Source organism: Budorcas taxicolor, chromosome 24, assembly GCF_023091745.1.
Source record: "Budorcas taxicolor isolate Tak-1 chromosome 24, Takin1.1, whole genome shotgun sequence".
Classification (NCBI taxonomy): domain Eukaryota; kingdom Metazoa; phylum Chordata; class Mammalia; order Artiodactyla; family Bovidae; genus Budorcas; species Budorcas taxicolor.
This window is the reverse complement of record NC_068933.1, coordinates 2,623,574-2,643,189: the sequence shown is the minus strand read 5'-3', so window position 1 is coordinate 2,643,189 and position 19,616 is coordinate 2,623,574. Positions and strand designations below refer to the sequence as shown.

At 43.9% G+C, this 19,616-nt stretch overlaps 1 protein-coding gene across 1 annotated transcript in view; it reads left to right on the top strand.

Moving 5' to 3' along the window:
• Positions 1-19,616, top strand: part of CSMD1 (CUB and Sushi multiple domains 1) — a 1,658,099-nt gene that overhangs the window by 1,596,424 nt on the left and 42,059 nt on the right. Inside the window, exons 53-55 of the mRNA XM_052661250.1 lie at positions 2,001-2,174; positions 3,534-3,707; positions 14,937-15,125. Coding sequence (XP_052517210.1) covers positions 2,001-2,174; positions 3,534-3,707; positions 14,937-15,125 — 537 coding nt within the window. The remainder of the gene's footprint in view (positions 1-2,000; positions 2,175-3,533; positions 3,708-14,936; positions 15,126-19,616) is intronic.

Genomic DNA, 19,616 nt, shown 5'->3' with positions numbered 1-19,616 from the left:
AATTTTAAGCAGTTGGAGAATTACCCACTCCATAGTAGTGCTTGTCCTCAGCAGGAAGAAAATGGAGAATTAAAATGTAATGTTCTAGGAATGTGGAAATAATAGAATTTGTAATTAAAAACTTAAACTAAAAGAAAATACATCCATTCGTTTAAGATTTATCTCTCTGTCTGTCAACCCATCCGTTGAATTAAAAATCATGTGCAGTTACAGTTTTACAGTATTCTACCTAAATCACTTGCTCCTTTCTAGCCAGAGCTCTCAGGTTCTGATTTGTGGCAGATTATTAAATTAATGAGTCGGATTGAAGTAAAAATAAAATAATCCACACGGTCTTCACTCTGAGATTTTTTGCCCACATTTTGATGGAACCATTTCTGACACATTTGTCAGGAAATCCAGCCTCCTAACCTAGGTGCAATGATACTGGCTGCAGAATTGCCTGAAAGTGTTTAGTGATCTTGTTTAAGCTGAAGCCAAATGCTAATGAAAAAGAAACAAGCAAACACAAAACCCAGAGGCCTGGCATCCCAGTGTGAGGTCTCCCAGATAATCACATCACTTTATTTAATTTAGGAGATACTTTCTCTTGAAACGTGCAGGGCTGCCCTCATCCCTCATCCCAATTCTCTCTCTCTTTTTCTGTTTTTCAGTTAATAGAGTTTCTTGTCCTTCCTTTGCTGCTGATTGTGCTCACTGGAGGGCTTCCCAGGTGGTGCTAGTGGTAAAGAACCTGCCTGCCAATGTAGGAGACTAGAGACATAGGTTTGATCCCTGGACTGGGAATATCCCCTGGAGGAGGGCGTGGCACTCACTCCAGTATTCTTGCCTGGAGAATCCCATGGATAGAGGAGCCTGGTGGACTATAGTCCATGGGGTTGCAAACAAATGACTAGAGCAACTTCGCGCACATGCACTAGTGCTCACTGAAACACTAATAGCTAAATGTAGCCCCAATTCGGGAAGTTGCACAACATAGAGTGTGAACTGTGCAAGGCTGTAACCTAAAAGGCTAAAATGGGTGCCTTTCTGGAAAATGAATAGTTTGGTCCCATAACTCCATAATCTTCATTTTAACTGAGACTTTAAAAATAAATCAAATCAAGGTTCTCAATACAGGGACTAGATGCCTTGATCTGGCTAACGGTGTGCTCCCTTTAGGCCTTCAGTGTTGCCTCCGTCAGGGCGTCTGATGCCCGCCTGGGCTACATGTCCCCTCCCCATTCCTCACCTCTTTAAGATGAAACTCCCTGGGATGATTTCTGTGTCAGGCCTCTTATGACTGCCTTACTCCTCGTTGAATCCCCAGCACTGCTGGCCCGAAAACATGACTCAAATGGACGTTTCCTGAAATTGGATTTATTTTATAACACCAGTCCTTCCTCTAGAATTTCGTAAATAGTTCAGGAATCTAATCTCTCACTGGAAATCCTTCCATACTTTTCCTTGCTACACATATTCAATAGGGTTATGGAACTTACATTAATTCCAAGTGTCTCTTCCTTTCTTTTGGCTTTTATTTACCAGATAAATACCATAAAATGTGAATGAAAAATCAGTAGAAGAAATAAATGGAAAAACCATAACTAGGGGATACCCTTTAATAATTTTCTATTTGAAATATTACTTATGTTCCCACAACTGTTGAGAAAAATTAAGCTGAAAAGGAAAACATATCATATATATATATGTATATAATGTTTGTATTCAAGGCTGTTAGTTACTTGACAGTAAAGGTAAATTATGAATGTGTTGCCTCTATAATTTTTTATTGATATATAGTCCACTGACATTGTGTTAGTCTCTTCTCTACAGCAGAGTGACTCAGTTACACATGATACATAATCTGTTTCACGTTCTCTTCCATTCTGGTGTATTCCAGGCTGTTCCATGTATCTCCCTGTGCTAAACAGGAGGACCCTGTTGTTTGTCCATAAATGTGGTGCTTTTACAGAAGACATATTCTCCAGCGTGTTTTTTTGGTTTTGTTCATTTTCCAGCCGGCCACTGTGGCTCCCCAGACCCCATCGTGAATGGCCACATCAGCGGCGATGGCTTCAGTTACAGGGACACAGTGGTTTATCAGTGCAACCCCGGCTTCCGGCTCGTAGGGACTTCCGTCCGGATATGCTTGCAAGACCACAAGTGGTCCGGACACACCCCAGTCTGTGTCCGTAAGTACCTTCTGTGAACTAATCTGGGCGGTGTTTCCCTTAGGGGTGTTTTCCTTTTGTCATTAAGTTGTAGCACAGACATGTTTGATCTCAGAGGAGAAGATGGAGCGCTGACGGGAGAGAGAGAACATGGGCACTCCCCCACTTCTGTCTCTGGTCCTCCTCCCATTCCATGTTTTCCCAGCCCTCTGCCAGCCTCCCATCCACATTGTGTTTGCTCACCAGCTCATCTCAGAGGGGTCCCAGGATGAGGATGTCAGGCATTTATTCCCCTAGATGTCACCACAGGACGACCAGGTGGACACTTCTGACTAGTGCTGCTGAGCCCGAGTCTGCAGATCACCTTCGCAGGTGCCCCCCGGGTCCACCTGCAGTCTTCTGTGCTGTTTTGTGTTTCTGTCCTTGCTTCGTCAGGAACACAGACAGCTTTGAACGCAGTCGTTCCTTTCGTAGAAGGTGAAACTGTGTGTAACAATTGTCCTCAAACTTTCTAACTTCAAAGGCAAATGCCGGCTCCTATTTTTAGAAGAGATTGTACCTCCATTGCAAATTTCCTTGTAAACCAGTTTTTCCTAATATGTTCTCTATTTTCCTAAATAAAGGGAACGTTGATGTAAGTTTACGAAAGTGACGGATTTTCTCTGTGATAGTGCTATGGTAAATGTACAAAGGTCAGGGTGAAAGTTTTACTTGAAAGGGAAAATGGTTGACAAGATAAGTGAGAAGAACACCAGTTTTACAGCTGTAATGTGTTTCTTTTGAAAGGGCCAGTCGAGAGCATCCTCCTGATTTGTGTTGCTGTGATTGTGGGCATCACAGTTGACTGCATAAATGGGGGATGTCAAAGAAAATAGGATTTGAGCATGCACACACTTTTGCTAATTTCATGATGTTTACATTGATTTTGGAATAATTTATACATTCATAATTTAAATTTTCAGCTAAATTCCTTTAATGTTTCAAAATGAGAGTTCCACAAAATTAGCTTGATGTTTTCTAAGGGAAACATATTCAAAACTCATGATTAACAGAAAAATTTTGCATCTTGTTTTCCATTGTTTGATTTCAAAGTTACTTGATATCCCATCATGAAGTAAATAAGAAATTGTGATTATGAACAAAGGCAGGTGCTGGTTATTTTCCACAATTATTTATAATAAAAACCTGTGGGTTCAACCCATGACTCTTCCTCCTGATTTCTGCTTCCGAATATAAACACAGTCTGTAACATATCTGATCCACTGTCAACCCTCTCATTAACACACTTAACACATATGATATGTATGAATAAAGAATTCCAGGTGAAGGTGATGACTTGTTCATCTTCTGACCACCATGTGGACCTGTCTTCCTCCATAGCCATCACCTGTGGACACCCAGGGAACCCTGCCCACGGGTTGACCAATGGCAGCGAGTTCAACCTGAACGATGTGGTGAACTTCACCTGCAACCCCGGCTACCTGCTGCAGGGTGCGTCTCGAGCCCAGTGTCGGAGCAATGGCCAGTGGAGCAGCCCCCTGCCCACCTGCCGAGGTAGGAGAGCCCCCGGTTAGTGGGGGCAACCACACACCAGGGGGCCTGTCTGCCTGCTCGGAGGGCTTCTGTACCCACTTTCCACGTGGTGGAATAACGTTTCTGAGAATGACACACCAATCTCTCCATGGTCTCTGATCTTTGGCCAGATATTCAGTCATAAAACCCTGGGACTCTGTGCTTCAAAGACTTCTTCCATTTGTCCTTCTCCTCACTCAGATGCTCATTTATCTCTACCACGTATATTCCATGCCTTTGGTCCTTACAATTCTAGACTTAGGGATGTAGTTAAGAAGTTCTAACTGCTTTTAGATCTCAAGTTTTAGATCTCAGGGCTTCCCTGATAGCTCAGTTGGTAAAGAATCCACTGGCAATGTGGGAGACCTGGGTTTGATCCCTGGATTGGGAAGATCCCCTGGAGAAGGGAATGGCTACTCATTTAGTATTCTGGCCTGGAGACTTCCATAGACTGTATAGTCTATGGGGTTGCAAAGAGTTGAACACAACTGAGCAACTTTCACACTCACACTTAGATCTCAAGTTTTAGGAATTTGCTTCTTTAAAAATTGTCACACAGATTTGGATTAACACTTAAATTTCCAAGGAAATGCTGCTCTGTAGTTTTTGAGTTTTTAAGAGTTTAGAGAACTTGGACATTGACAGGTTCATCTTGTAGTCTTTAGTTCATGCTATTTAAGGTTTTGCTCCAATGACCTTCCATTAAAACATCTCTCATACTGAAGGTGAACGTTCTTCCATGTGAAGGTGAAGTTTTATTTCTGTTTGTTTTTGGTAATAACAGTATTAAAGCCAGACACATACAAAGGTCCCGTGCTCTGACAATCATCCACCTTCCCACTGGGTACACAAGGGAGCTCTATTCAAAAGCAATAGCAGGATGGGAATTCAGGCTGTGCTTCAAAAGGCAGTTACTTGAAATTTGGCTACCTACCTGTCCATGCTGGCACACGTCTATATCAGAGTGCTTGGCTGCAGCTCAAAAACAGAGTAATGCCTCCTCATTCTACTTCCCTCTAAAACTCCCTTTTCAACATGAGAAAGTCTTACCATGAAGAGCAGACCCCCAGGTTCCTTGTTCTCACTGTCTCCAGAAGGCAGGCTTCAGGTGTGTCCTATTGGGGGAGGAGAAGTGAAGTGTTAGTCACTCAGTCACATCTGACTTTTTGTCACCCCACAGACTGTAGCCCACCAGGCTTCTCTGTCCATGGGATTCTCCAGGCAAGAATACTAGAGTGAATTGCCATTCCCTTCTCCAGAGGATCTTCCTGGCCCAGGGATCGAACCTGGGTCTCCTGCATTGCAGGCAGATTCTTTACCATTTCAGCCTCAGGGAAGTCCTGGGGAAGGAAAGGGTGGAGTATCTCACAGAGATGCCCCTGGTTTCTCATCCCAAACCTCATGCTGGTCTCCTGACAATGTGGGGCATCTGGTCAGCCTGGACATTGGCAGGTTAACCTTGTAGATTACATGTTATCATTAATCCTATTAGGCAGGGGCAGTGATTGAGATGACTGGAGTTAGGGGATGCTTGGAATGTTTGAGCTGGCACAACTAGTTGGCTTCTACGTATGGCTGGCCCCTCCCCTTCAGTGGGACACTCCAGCAGCCCCTAGTGCTTCCTGAGCATGGTGTAGGCATGGCTGTGATAGCCGTGGTGACTCACTCACCCCCTCTCACAGGGAAGCACGGGGCCCACGTGTCTGCCCCGAGCCCTGGGCACTTGGATAGCAGTGGAGAGACTGGGCTATGGTGTCCACCACTTGTTTCAGCAACTGCAGAGATAAGCTAAAGGTTCAGTTCAGTCACTCAGTCATGTCCCACTCTTTGCGACTCCATGAACTGTAGCACGCCAGGCCTCCCTGTCCATCACCAACTCCCAGAGCCTACTCAAACTCATGTCCATTGAATCGGTGATGCCATCCAAACATCTCATCCACTGTCATATCCTTCTCCTGCCCACAATCTTTCCCAGCATCAGGGTCTTTTCTAATGGGTCAGCTCTTCACATCGGGTGGCCAAAGTATTGGAGCTTCAGTTTCAGCATCACTCCAAGGAATATTCAGGACTGATTTCCTTTAGGATGGACTGGTTGGATCTCCTTGCAGTCCAAGGGACTCTCAAGAGTCTTCTCCAACACCACAGTTCAAAAGCATCAGTTCTTCAGTGCTCAGCTTTCTTTATGTCCAGTTCTCACATCTATACATGACCACTGGAAAAACCATAGCTCTGACTAGAGGGACCTAGCTAAAAGTTAAAAAGCTTTAATCAAACTGTTTTCTCTATCCACTATAACAGGGAAAGCTCAACTGTAAGAATGCTTAAAAATGGAGGCACATAAATTTGGGTCCAGTTAATCTTCATAGGGGGTTATGGCATAGCTGTGTCTTTGATGTCTTAGGCTTGAAGGGATGTCTAGATCCATTCCTCCAGAACCCTTCTCCTCAACCTAACATTTATCAAGCAACTGAGCGACTTCACTTTCACTTTTCACTTTCATGCATTGGAGAAGGAAATGGCAACGCACTCCAGTGTTCTTGCCTAGAGAATCCCAGAGACGGGGGAGCCTGGTAGGCTGCATCTATGGGGTCGCACAGTGTCGGACACGACTGAAGTGACTTAGCAGCAGCAAGTGTGTTCTGAGTGCTATGCCATACACTGTCAACACAGAGCTGGCTGAAATAATTCATACCTTTAAGCAGATAATAATTTAGAGATCAGGGCTGGTTAATTAGGGAGAAAGGCCCCCAGCAACTGAGATTGCCCACTGGACACGGGACATTCTGGCTAAAGGAAAGATGGAATAAATTCAAAGAGCAGGCTTTTAATTATCAAAATATCTTTTCTGTACCTCATTTTCCTTTGTCATAGCTTAGTTGCTAAGTCATGTCTATACTCCTGTGCAAACCCCATGGACAGTACCTGCCAGGATCATCTGTCCACAGGTTTTCCCAGGCAAGAATACTGGAGTGGGTTGCCATTTCCTTCTCCATCATTTTCACCCAACTTATGCCAAAGCAACAGAGAAGAAATCAAATGCCTGTCATTTAAAAATAGTTCTTGGTGTTTTGGGCTTCCCTTGTGGCTCAGCTGATAAAGAATCCACCTGAAATGCAAGAGACCTGGGTTCAGTTCCTGGGTTTGGAATATCCCCTGAAGAAGGGAAAGGTTACCAACTCCAGTATTCTGGCCTGGAGAATTCCATGGACTGTATAATCCACAGAGTTGCAAATAATCAGACACAACTGAGCAACTTTCACTTTCACTTGGTGTTTTACAATAGGAGCTGGTCCTTTAGCAGTCTATGGCTCAGTGTGAAGGAGGTCAGAGTTCTTTTTAATGACTTCAGTGTTAATTTTGACTTGTCTTTTCTTCCTGCCTTTTCCTGAAAAATTGGAAAGAACTTTTTTTTTTTAATAGATTTTATTTTAAGAGCAGTTTTAGGTTCATAGCTTTCTTCATAGTGATGCTTTCTAGGGCCCACTATGAACAAAGCCAGTGGAGGTGATGGAATTCCAGCTGAGCTATTTCAAATCCTGAAAGATAATGCTGTGAAAGTGCTACACTCAATATGCCAGCAAATTTGGAAAACTCAGCAGTGGCCACAGGACTGGAAAAGGTCAATTTTCATTCCAATCCCAAAGAAAGGCAATGCCAAAGAATGCTCAAACTACCACACAATTGCACTCATCTCACACGCTAGTAAAGTAATGCTCAAAATTCTCCAAGCCAGGCTTCAGCAATATGTGAACTGTGAACTTCCTGATGTTCAAGCTCGTTTTAGAAAAGGCAGAGGAACCAGAGATCAAATTGCCAACATCTGGTGGATCATGGAAAGAGCAAGAGAGTTCCAGAAAAACATCTATTTCTGCTTTATTGACTATGCCAAAGCCTTTGACTATGTGGATCACAATAAACTATGGAAAATTCTGAGAGAGATGGGAATACCAGACCACCTGACTTGCCTCGTGAGAAAACTATATGTAGGTCAGGAAGCAACAGTTAGAACTGGACATGGACCAACAGACTGGTTCCAAATAGGAAAAGGAGTATGTCAAGGCTGTATACTGTCACCCTGCTTATTTAACTTCTATGCAGAGTACATCAAGAGAAATGCTGGACTGGAAGAAACACAAGCTGGAATCAAGATTGCTGGGAGAAATATCAATAACCTCAGATATGCAGATGACACCACCCTTATGGCAGAAAGTGAAGAGGAACTCAAAAGCCTCTTGATGAAAGTGAAAGAGGAGAGTGAAGAAGTTGGCTTAAAGCTCAACATTTAGAAAACGAAGATCATGGCATCTGGTCCCATCACTTCATGGGAAATAGATGGGGAAACAGTGGAAACAGTGGCAGACTTTATTTTGGGGGGCTTCAAAATCACTGCAGATGGTGATTTCAGCAATGAGATTAAAAGACGCTTACTCCTTGGAAGGAAAGTTATGACCAACCTAGATAGCATATTCAAAATCAGAGACATTACTTTGCCAACTAAGATCCATCTAGTCAAGGCTATGGTTTTTCCTGTGGTCATGTATGGATGTGAGATTTGGACTGTGAAGAAGGCTGAGCACCAAAGAATTGATGCTTTTGAACTGTGGTGTTGGAGAAGACTCTTGAGAGTCCCTTGGACTGCAAGGAGATCCAACGAGTCCATTCTGAAGGAGATCAGCCCTGGGATTTCTTTGGAAGGAATGATGCTGAAGCTGAAACTCCAGTACTTTGGCCACCTCACGCGAAGGGTTGATTCATTGGAAAAGACTCTGATGCTTGGAGGGATTGGGGGCAGGAAGAGAAGGGGACTACAGAGGATGAGATGGCTAGATGGCATCACTGACTCAATGGACATGAGTCTGAGTGAACTCCGGGAGTTGGTGATCGACAGGGAGGCCTGGCGTGCTGCGATTCATGGGGTCGCAAAGAGTCAGACACGACTGAGCCACTGAACTGAACTGAACTGAGGTTCATAGCAAGATTGAGAAGAAGGTGCAGAGGTTTCCCAGTACCCCTTGCCCCCACAGTGCACACCCCTAATTATCAACATCCCCACAACGTGGTGCATTTGTTAACAGTGATGAACCTACATGGTACACTTTGGCTGTGCTGGGTCTTCACTGCTGTTTGGGGTTTTCTCTAGTTGTAGTGAGTGATGGCTGCTCTCTAGCTGTGCTGCTCAGGATTCTCTTGTGGTGGCTTCTCTTATAGCAAAGCATGGACTCTAGGGCCTGAGGACAAGCTCAAAGGCTTAGTTGCCCCTTGGCTTGTGGAATTGTCCCAGACCAGGGATGGAACATGTCCCCTGCACTGCAAAGCAGAATCTTAACCACTGGACCACAAGGGAAAGCCAGGGTTTTAGTTTTAACATAGGACCTATGGGTTTGGACAGGTGTAAGATGCCATGTGGCTTCCCAGGTGGCAATGGTGGTAAAGAACCCGCCTGCCAATGCAGGAGACATTGGAGACTTGAATTCGATCCCTGGATTGGCAAGATCCCCTGGAGGAGAGCATGGAACTCACTCCAATATTCTTGCCAAGAGAACTCCATGGACAGAGGAGCCTAGTGAGCTACTGTCCATGGGGTCGCAAAGGGTGGGACATGACTGAAGCAACTTAGCACGCACACATGAGGACAGGTAGATGTCATTGCTGTACCTGCCCAGTGTTTTCACAGCCCTAACATTTCCTTGTTCAGCCTGCTCAGCCCTCCTCCTCCCTCTCAGCACCTGGCGACCCCTGATCTTTTTACCATCTCCATAGTTTTGCCTCTTCTAGAATGTCAAGTTGGAACCACAATATGTAACCATTTCAGATCTGAATTTTCATTTAGTGTGTGCATTTAAGTTTCCTCTGTGCCTTTTAATGGCTTGATAGTACGTTTTTAGGAATGAGCAAAATCCTGTGTCTGGAAGGATCACAGTCTATCTGCAGATTTACCTCCTGAGGGACATCTTGGTTGTTTCCAAGTTTTGACAACTGGAGGTAAACCTGCTGTAATCACTCCCATGTAGGTTTCTGTGTGGACAGAAGTTTTTAACTCCCTTGTGTAAATATTAAGGAACAGGATTTCTGGATTGTATGGTAAGAGTTATGTTTAATTCAGTAAGAAACCTCCAAACTGTCTTCATAATGAGCTGCACAGTCTGATCCCCACCAGCAGCGATGAGAGTTCCGACTCCCCATCAAGTCGGCATCTGCAGTTGTCCACGTTCCGAGTGGCGGCCATTCTGATAGGTGTGCAGTGGCATCTCATCTTTGTTTAATTTGCACCTCCCTGATGACATATGACCTGCAGCATCTTTCCATGTGCTTATTTGCCGTCTGTAAGTCTTCTCTGCTGTGGGGTCAGTTATGATCTGTGGCTCATTTTTCAGTTGAGTTGTTTTCCATTGTTGAGTTTTAAGAGTTCTTTTTCAGTTTTGGGTAGCCATCCTTTATTAGCTGTGTCTTTTCTAATATTGTCTCTTATCCTGTGACTTGTCTTCTTGTTCTCTTGGCCCTACCTTTGGAAGAGCAGACCTTTAAAACGAGTACTTAATTTTAAAAGCTGTCACCTCCAAAACCTCTGATTAAGGGGGAGATGACTGACAAGTATCGTCATCCCAGCCTCGAGGGGATTAGAAATCCCCCGGTGAGTCAGATGCCTCCTGCACACACTTTCTGTTACTCTGTTGCTTCATTTATGAAGTACAGGGTACTGTCTAATTCACAGAATTTACATGAATATTATTCAATGAGGGAAAGCATGGTTTTAGAGGTCAGGCTCATAAGGATAGTAAAGTGTCAGAAAAAAAAAATGACAAGAAATTTTGAAAGTTGAATTTAACAGAAATAACTCCCTTATTAACACAATTTCCAGAGATTCTCCATGTGCCCTGCATTATGGCCTGATTCTTCTCTGTGTGATTCCTTTCATAATTCTCCAGAAGGTCTAAGGTGTTGTAGCTTGTGAAAGCATGCTGTTGTGCTTCATTTCTTCGCCCTTCCAAATGTTGAATACAGTTCCCCCATGTCTAATCCGGTCAGGGCCCGGGGGGGTGGGGGGGGTGGGTGGGTGGATGGGGTGGTCAATAAGCTGTGGAATCCTGAGGATGCGTGCTTAGCTCCTGAGTCGTGTCTGAGAATGTGTCTGGCTTTGCCACTCATGGACTGCCATCTGCCAGGCTCCTCTGTCCATGGGATTTCCCAGACAAGAATACTGGAGTAGGTTTCCATTTCCTTCTCTACAGGATCTTTCCAACCCAGGGATTGAACCTGTGTCTCCTGCACTGGCAGGTGGGTTCTTTACCATCTGAGTCCCCTGAGAAGCCAGCCCTATAGTATTTGGTTAATGATGGGAAAGAGAAACTCCACCAGAACTTTGCAATGAAACTCCAGGTAAATCTGTGCTCAGTGAGGCTGATTTAGATGCAGATTTCCACAGTCTCTCCAACGTGAGTCACATTTTATCCTCAGACTCAGCCCTCCCCATACGGAAGCTCAGACCATGCCTGATGCATTTGTGATAAATCAGATCACCGTCATCCAGGAACTGGGAAAGATTGAAGGCAGGAGGAGATGGGGATGACAGAGGATAAGATGGTTGGATGGCATCACTGACTCAATGGACATGGGTTTGAGCAAACTCCAGAAAACAGTGAAGGATAGAGGAGCCTGGCATGCTGCAGTCCATGGGGTCACAAAGAGTTGGACACGACTGAGCGACGGCTCGACAGCAACCTACAGGAAATGACTCAACCCCCATGCTACCTTTACAAACAGGGCCAGGAAAATAAATACATTAAAAAGCCACCCTTTCCTACTAATAGTAATATCTTTCTGGAGTAAATAAGTTATATGGCTGCAGACTTTGCAATACAGAATGGAAATAGACGTTGTCGTGTCTACTCTAAGAGTCGGGTTTACCTCTGCTGTTTCGAGGCCCTGTTGCTAAAGAAGATCATTCTCTGAGTCTTTGTCTCTGAAATTCCAAAATACGTGTCAAGTTCAAGGAAAAGAAATGAGGTAGACCCAAGTCTGACAGTCTTAGGATGAGTCACCGTGTTTTATTTCCTCATGTAAAAATGTTTGTGTTATAGGCAAACATTAGCTGTTTGGAGGTTTTATTTTTTTCCATGTTATCTACAGTTTTGTAGGATTGGTCATTTTAATGCAGAGAATATATGTACTTTGCTGTTACATACATGAGAATAAAGAAAATTAAGAAACTATGGGGTAAGTGAAGGCTCTGTTCTGATTAGAGAGGAATGGAAAGGGAAACAAGCAAACAAAACAAAAGCTTATTAAACTCACATAACTGAATCTGGAACTGTTTACTTCAGACTGGGACTCTAACCCACACAGCTGGGACTCTAACCCAGTCAAAACCCAGTTTTGGACTTGAACCTACATGGCTGGGACTCAAACCCAGCCAAAACCCAAAGTACCTGGTTTCAGGACCTAATGAAGCTCAGGTTCTTGATGTCTCATCCTGGAAAGAATTCAGTGAGAGACAAAGTGATAGGTAAGAAGTTAATTTATTCAGATACAGAGAGAAGCACACTCCACAGATGAGTGTGGGCCCTCGTAGAGGGCGAATGCAGCCATGAAATTTGGTGTGGTTAGTTTTTATAGGCTTGGTAATTGCATATGCTAATGAGTGGGAGGATTATTTCAACTATTTTTCAGAAGGGGGGGAGATTTCCAGGATCTGGGCCACTGCCTACTCCTTGGTCTTGCAACAGTTCCATGGAACTGTCATGGCACTTGTGATGTGCCATTTCGCTTGTTGATTGAGGATTAAGGTCTAGTCTTGTGTGTCATCTTGGTCCTATTTGATTCTAATCGGTTTATGTTGTGTTCTTGGGCTATGTCATCCTCTCAAAAGTTGTGCCCTGCCACTTTCCCTCCTGTTACAAATCCAGGGTCTTAGAGTGAGTTAATCCTCAACTTCACTGGAGAACATCAGTTTTCTTCTACAACCGAGCAAAGAAAGTCTGGGTTTCTGTGAGTTCTAAGTAAACCAGTGCATGTGACATGCTTAGCACAGTGCCCGATGCATAGTAGGTTCTCAGTGTCCCTACCCCGACCTGTCTCTGAAATTTTACTAGAATCAATAACAATCAATTAGAATGTTTCTTCTTTATCCAACCTGAATGTCTCATTACACCTAAAATCAGTTTCTTTATTCTTATCAGTTATTGATAAAAAATGAAAGGTAACCTTCATGTATTTGAAAAATCCTCATAATAAATTGTTTTTTGGTTTTTTTTCCCCTGTGACCAGTAATCTTATATTTAAATTTTGATTCATGCAGTTAGTAAACAAGCTGCATTTATTCTGTGCCGTACACTGAACACTGCAGAGTCATCTCACCTTCAGTTGTCCTCTCAAGTTTGCATAATCCCTTCTATCGGAAAATTTAAAAACAAATATTACTCAAAACTCTAATCAACTACAAATGTGTTTTTTTTTAAATGAGTGAACTAATCCTTACCCATTTTTTTCTTATAGCCAAATAATTTAATTTGGCTATAGTTTCCATTATGAAGTATCATTTTCTTATATTTCCTGTTTGTGATCAGATTTTTAATGAACCATAAAAGAAAATAAGAAGTAAGCAAGAAACAGGAGTAAACATAGAAAAAGAAATGTAAACACAAACTGTAAGATAAAATGAAAGAATTAAGAAGATAAGGAAATGGTTCTTTCCTCCCTCCTCCCTCCCTCCTCCTCTCCCGCCCCTCCTCCCTTTTCTCACAAAGCCCTACGCCCACTGCAGGAGGTTCAGGAGTCCGCAGGTAGTCCGGAGCTCTGAGCCTCACCTAGCTCCGGTGTAGCCACCTTTGTGACCTCAGACGTGCTGCTGATCCATTCCATGAATGTCTTAACCCCCAGTAAACACAAACGTCCCCCGGGACTCCAGGTGGGCTGCGTGTGTGGCTCGATGTCTCCCTTTCTCTCCAGCTGAGGACTTCTGTTCTGCGTCAGGTTTGAACACCTGAACATCAAGGCCAGGTCTCTGTGCTTAGTGTGTTGAGGGGTGTGATGCTGGGATGTGGGGAGACCCCGACAGTGCGTCTGCTACCGGTTTCGCTCTGATGTGTTACCCTCTGCGAGACACTATGTCTCCAACCAGAAGAGTGTAGCAGTTGCTGCAGGTCTGAAATGTGCGTGAGAGCATGGCTCCCGCAGCTGCCTGTTCAGCCCTGGGCAGTCAGAATGCAGACAGTTCTGGCCCCTTCTCTCCTCTGCACCTGTGGCGGCTGCTCCCCTTCCCGACGCCAGCAGGCGCTCAAGCTCGGAGAACACGTCCCCTGTCCCTGCGGTTTCTACAGGGGAAGACCTCAAACCAGTGGTCACCTTATTTTACATTCTATTAAGTGTTGATGGAAGGCTTCTCAGGTGGTGCTAGTGGTAAAGAACCTGTCTGCCAATGGAGCAGACATAAGAGATGTGGGTTCAGTCCCTGGGTTGGGAAGATCCCCTGGGGGAAAGGCATGGCAACCCAGTCCAGTATTCTTGCCTGGGAAATCCCTGGATGGAGGAGGCTGGCAGGCTAAAGTCCATGGGGTCACAAAGAGTTAGACACGATTGAAGCGACTTAGCACAGACATTTAACAGAAATCACTGCGGGCACATATTGGCGCATTAATACATGTTGATGGGGGTAGGGGGTAGAATTAATTTGTGTGTCCCAGGCTGTCCTAAACCCTCACACTCACATACAAAGACTTTAACTTCAGCCATTTCTACTTTAACATTTTCATAATGTAAAAATATAACCAGGAAAACTAATTTTACACTTTACATTGAAGAAGCTTATTATTAGGAAGCCGTTAAAAGCTATCAGCCTCATGCTAAAATTGCTGTAGAAGCCAAGATGTTGCTCGATATTTTTTTGAAGCCTGGTGACCCAGAGCAGGAAGTGGAGCTCGTCAAGGCTGCAGGAGTTCACACTAAGCCTTGGCTGTGAGGTTGTCATTTTACGAACTTCCGAAAACCACGAAGAGGAGTTCACCTTCTCTGCAGTCTGTTTCATTTATAAATGTTGTTGTTGTTGTTTAGTCAGCCATGTCTGACTCTTTGTGACCCCCTGGACTGCAGCCCACCAGGCTGCTCTGTCCCCCTGGGATTTCCCAGCTGAGAACACTGGAGTGGGTTGCCATCCTCCCCTCCAGGGTTGCAACTAGAGCTGCGTGTAAACTATGTGTGATGTGCTTCCCTCCACAGTGGTGAACTGCTCTGACCCAGGCTTGGTGGAAAATGCTGTTCGTCACGAGCACCAGAACCTCGCCGGGGCTTTTGAGTATGGAGTGACTGTTGTATATCAGTGCAAGAGGGGCTTCTACCTGCTGGGATCTTCCGCCCTCACCTGCATGGCGAATGGCCTGTGGGATCGCTCTCTGCCCAAGTGTCTGGGTGAGTGGGGTCGTCTGGCCTTCAAAGAACACTGCCAACACAACTTATGTCGTTTTTTTTGTTTTTAATACTATTCAAAAAGGTATTGATTTTTTATTCTCTCCTCCTGACCCCATCACAAATCATATTAGTTTTTATGGTATCTTTAAGAGGGCAAGGGACTCAGTCAGCTCTGCCTGGACCCTGCTGTCCCTGTATCCACTCGTCAGTGCTCGTTTCCTGCTTCAGCCGGGCAGGCGGGCAGATCCTCTGGTTCACCCAGGTGCCAGCAGCCTCCAGACTGTGCCTCTCACAGCACGCTGCCTCCCTGGGGACCCAGGTTCAGAGATACTGCAAACGGCTATAGTATGGAGTCTCCGTCTATGGACCAGTGTCTGTGGCCGGAAGCATGGAACACTCTGGGGGCCTCATTTGTCTCATCAGCACTTCTGGGACAGTCCAGTGTGAGCCTGATAAAGAAGACGGCACCCTGGTTGGCACTTCCTCCTGACCCTTAGGTTTAACCAAGAGGAAGAGCGGGGTGCTCCTCCGGGCAGACAGAATTACAGGTCACAGTTCTGGCTTCCCAGAAAACGTTATTGACAGTGTGCAGATGAGCAAGGGCCATTTTCTTTTTCACCCACTAGCTACATTATTACTTTCTTTCCCTTGAAATAGCTACTGTCCTTGTGCTCAGAGAGAATCGTCTTGTGTCTTTTTAAAACAGAGTCTGAAAATGAAGGAAAGGGAGTCACTCTCTTGGTCTTTTAAAAATCAGAAACAAAACCATTCTTAAAATCAATATCTTTTTAGTTTCATTTTTCATGCATACAGAAAATAGGAAATGACAATTACATTATAAATTGAAATACTGAAAAAAGGTCCTAGTTCATTTTAGCCCTCATGATTACAGCATTTTTGGTACATTTTCAGAGTGGACTGGTGCTGGAGACTTTTTTCCTGCAAGTTAAGGTCCGTCAAAGCCCTTTGAATCTATGCCTGGAAACCTGTGTCAAATTCTAAGTGTTACAATACAGTTAATTCTTATGGAGAAAGAGAACGATGACTTTCAAAAACAAATGCACAAGCTTATATGACCAAAAAAAAAAAAAAACAAAACAAAACTATAAATGTGTTACAATTCTCATCAAATTGTGTGTGTTCTGGTTTTCCGTACCTTCACACATGGGAACTTTTCAGAGAAATTAGTTTTATTTTCTCCCCGAAGATTTGCCTAGCCTCTTCCCTGGCCTCCCCAAGACTTCCATTAGTGGTTGTGATGATGCCCCTGTGCCCCAGACCTCCAGGAACCAGCTTTTCACTGATCTCATTTTCCAAATCGGTGAGTTCCCACCACTGTTATCATTAACCACTGGAGTTATGGGAACTTGGGAACACATGCTTTCCAAGGAGCGCTTTTTTACCACAGACTCTGTAGTGGCTGGCCACCCTCTCTATTTGTGATGTTGTATGGTTCACTGATTTTTTTTTTTCTTTTTTATTTCACCTGGAACTGATCATTCACCAACCATGTCACTGATTCTGCTCTAGTTAGCTTCTTTTTAGGACTCTAGATAAACTCCTGTTCTCTGATGAGTGGATGCCAGGATGAGAGAGTGTCAGGGGAGGGCAAATGTGACTCAGGGGGCACTGGGGCCTTTCTGAAACCTGCCTCTCTGGTTGGTATCACTCTGCAGTTGCCGATGACCAAATGCAATCTCTCTTGGGTGTAAAATCAGCTCCCTTCGGATCATTTCTGGCACCCTCAGTCCAGTTAATAGCTTACAGTGAACAATATTGAATTCGTGATCTCCGAAGAAGAAGATTTAGCTTCGGAACCAGGGACTAGGCTTGATCACTCAAGAGATTTTGTATAGCAGAGTTTTATTAAAGTATGAAAAGGGACAGAGAATACCTCTGACATAGACATCAGAAGGGGGACAGAGAGTGCCCCACTTGCTAGTCTTAGGAAAGGGAGTTATACACTTTTTAAATTGGTTATTACAATAAATCAAAAGACTATTTCAAGTTTGTAAAGATCTTACTAGACCCACTCCCACAATTTACATTTTAAGATAACAAGATTAGTCAGGAGGTTGTCAAGAAGGAGAAAGTGTCCTCAAGCACGATACATTATTGTTATATAATCCTTAGTATAGCGTTTAAACTGAGTTATTTGTTGTATCACCATCAGTTCCAGGCTTAAAGAAAAAAACATTTTCTTTTATATGACTAAGACTATGGAATGTAGAGGGGGAAAAAAAAAAAAAGATGTTTGTCCTTTCCTCCTCCTTGAGAATTCCAGACCCCTCTCTCCTCCTCGGGAACCCGGAACCTCTTATCAACTTGCCTCTCATTCCTCCCTTTTCTTTTAGGAGAGTTATGTTGCCAAGGGAAAGGGGCATTGTTTTCATTTCATAACTACTTCCTGCTGTTGAGAGGCATTGTCCCTAAATTGTTGAGGCAACATAGTCTCCTAACCCTCCTATCGAGAGTCTCAGATCCCGGGGCCCCAAGTAATAGTTGAAGGAGGGCATGGCACTTAGAGGAGCCTGGACAGTCATCTGTAGCTTAAAAACTCAGACAGTTAGAAACAAACCCCAATATGCAGGTCTAGATGTAAGGAAAATAGTCATTAAACCAAATTAAAACATAATCAAAGTTAAAAGTCACATTACGTCCATAGTTACATCAGTCATTCTTAGGATTGTTGGATGTCATTGCAGAGTTAAGGAAAGTCCTTTCCTTGATGAGGAGAAACACACCTTGTTGAGCCTTCAATTGATGAGCAGGAGAGTACTCCACAGACCCAGTAATTAGACGAATTGTGGAATGCAGTGTAGAAATGAGCCCAGGAAAAGAAGGCATTGTCTTGAGGGTCAAACAGCAGACTCAGGACTTTTGGAGTCAGCAGAAGCAAGCCCACATATATTCTCAGGCCCATCTCGGTTCCTGGCTCAAACAGTGGCTTGTTTGACTCAAAGGCTGGGTCAGGAGTTAAGCTCCTAGTAAAGTCTGTTGAAAAGCTAAAAGCTGAGTCACATAGTTAATTCTAAGGCTTCCAGATCTATGACAATATCTGTGCACAAAAGAGATCTGTCACAGAGACACTCCCTTCTTCTTAGGGGCAGCTCAAGCCCTCTTTAAAGCTACGGGTAAAACTTTAAACCAACAGTCTTGTGTTTCCTGAGTTACCTTATGTAGATGCCTCAATAATGTCATTAGCCTTTTACACTTTTTCTGAAAATTGGGGCCTCCAGGAACAGTGTAAGTGATATTCTATTCTTAGAGCTTGTGACACCCCTTGAGTTACAGCAGCTTTAAAGAGGGAACCATTCTTGCTCTGAACTTTAGAGTTTAAGATCCCACTTACATCATGAGAAATCAGTACAGTAAGATTTTGTCCATTAGTAAACTTAGGAGCTTTAGTCATTGGCAAAGCAAAAGTAGCAATTACCCTTAAGCAATGTGGCCATAGCCTTTTTTCAGTAACAAACAAAATAAACTCTGATCCTGTGGGCAAGCTCAAAGCAGGAGCCTTCAAGAGAGAAGTTTGGAGGGCCTTAAAAGCCTTTTGTGTCTCTGGGGGACCAAACCAGCTTGTTGGTTTGGGCCTGCTGAGTTTCAGTTAGAAGTTTATATAAAGGCCCAGCAAGTTCCCCATAACCCAGAATCCAAATGCAGCAATAGCCTGTAATGACCAAGAATCCTCTCAATTGTCTTAATGTCATAGGTAGAAGATGATTTAAAAGAGGTTTAACTCTAGAAAGCAACCTTTAAATCAGTGACTGAAATATATTTGGCTCGTTCAGGAACTTTAGAAAATAAGGTATAAGGATCAGGCACTTATTATTTATATATCTTAAATTAGCCTCTGTTTATCATTTGACATTTTTACATCCAAAATAGCAGTGTTGTATGGACTATTACAGAGAATTGATAGTCCCTGTTCCTTTAAATTTTCAATGATGGGTTTTAACCCTTCCTTAACCTCAGGCTTTAGTGGATACTGCTTTTGATATGGAAGTAGGTGAGGGTCTTTGAGCTTTATAACTACAGGAACAGCATTTTGTGCTACACCCACAGTTTTTCCATCAGCCCACACTTTAGGATTTACATTTTGTTCAGTTAAAAAGAATAGATTCCATATTTATAAAAACAGAGGCCTGGACCTTGTTCAGAATATCCCTCCCCAAAATGGGTGAGGGAGACTCCCAGCACAATTAGAAACTTGAGAGAATAGCAGAGTCCCAGCTGCAGCTTTAAGGAAGACTGACATAATAGCGCTTGGCTATCCTGACAGTCGCATTACAGTAGTGGATCCGGAGGAAAGCGGACCAGGGGCTTCCATGAGCATAGAGAAAGTTGCCCCAGGGTCCAAAGGAAAATCAGTTGATTGGTCCCCACAGTTACTAATACCCGGGGTTCCTCAGGTGTAATTAGGAAGGGGGCTTGCTTGGGGACCCCCAGGCACCTTCAGTCCCGATTGTCTTGAGAGTCCAACTTCTGGGG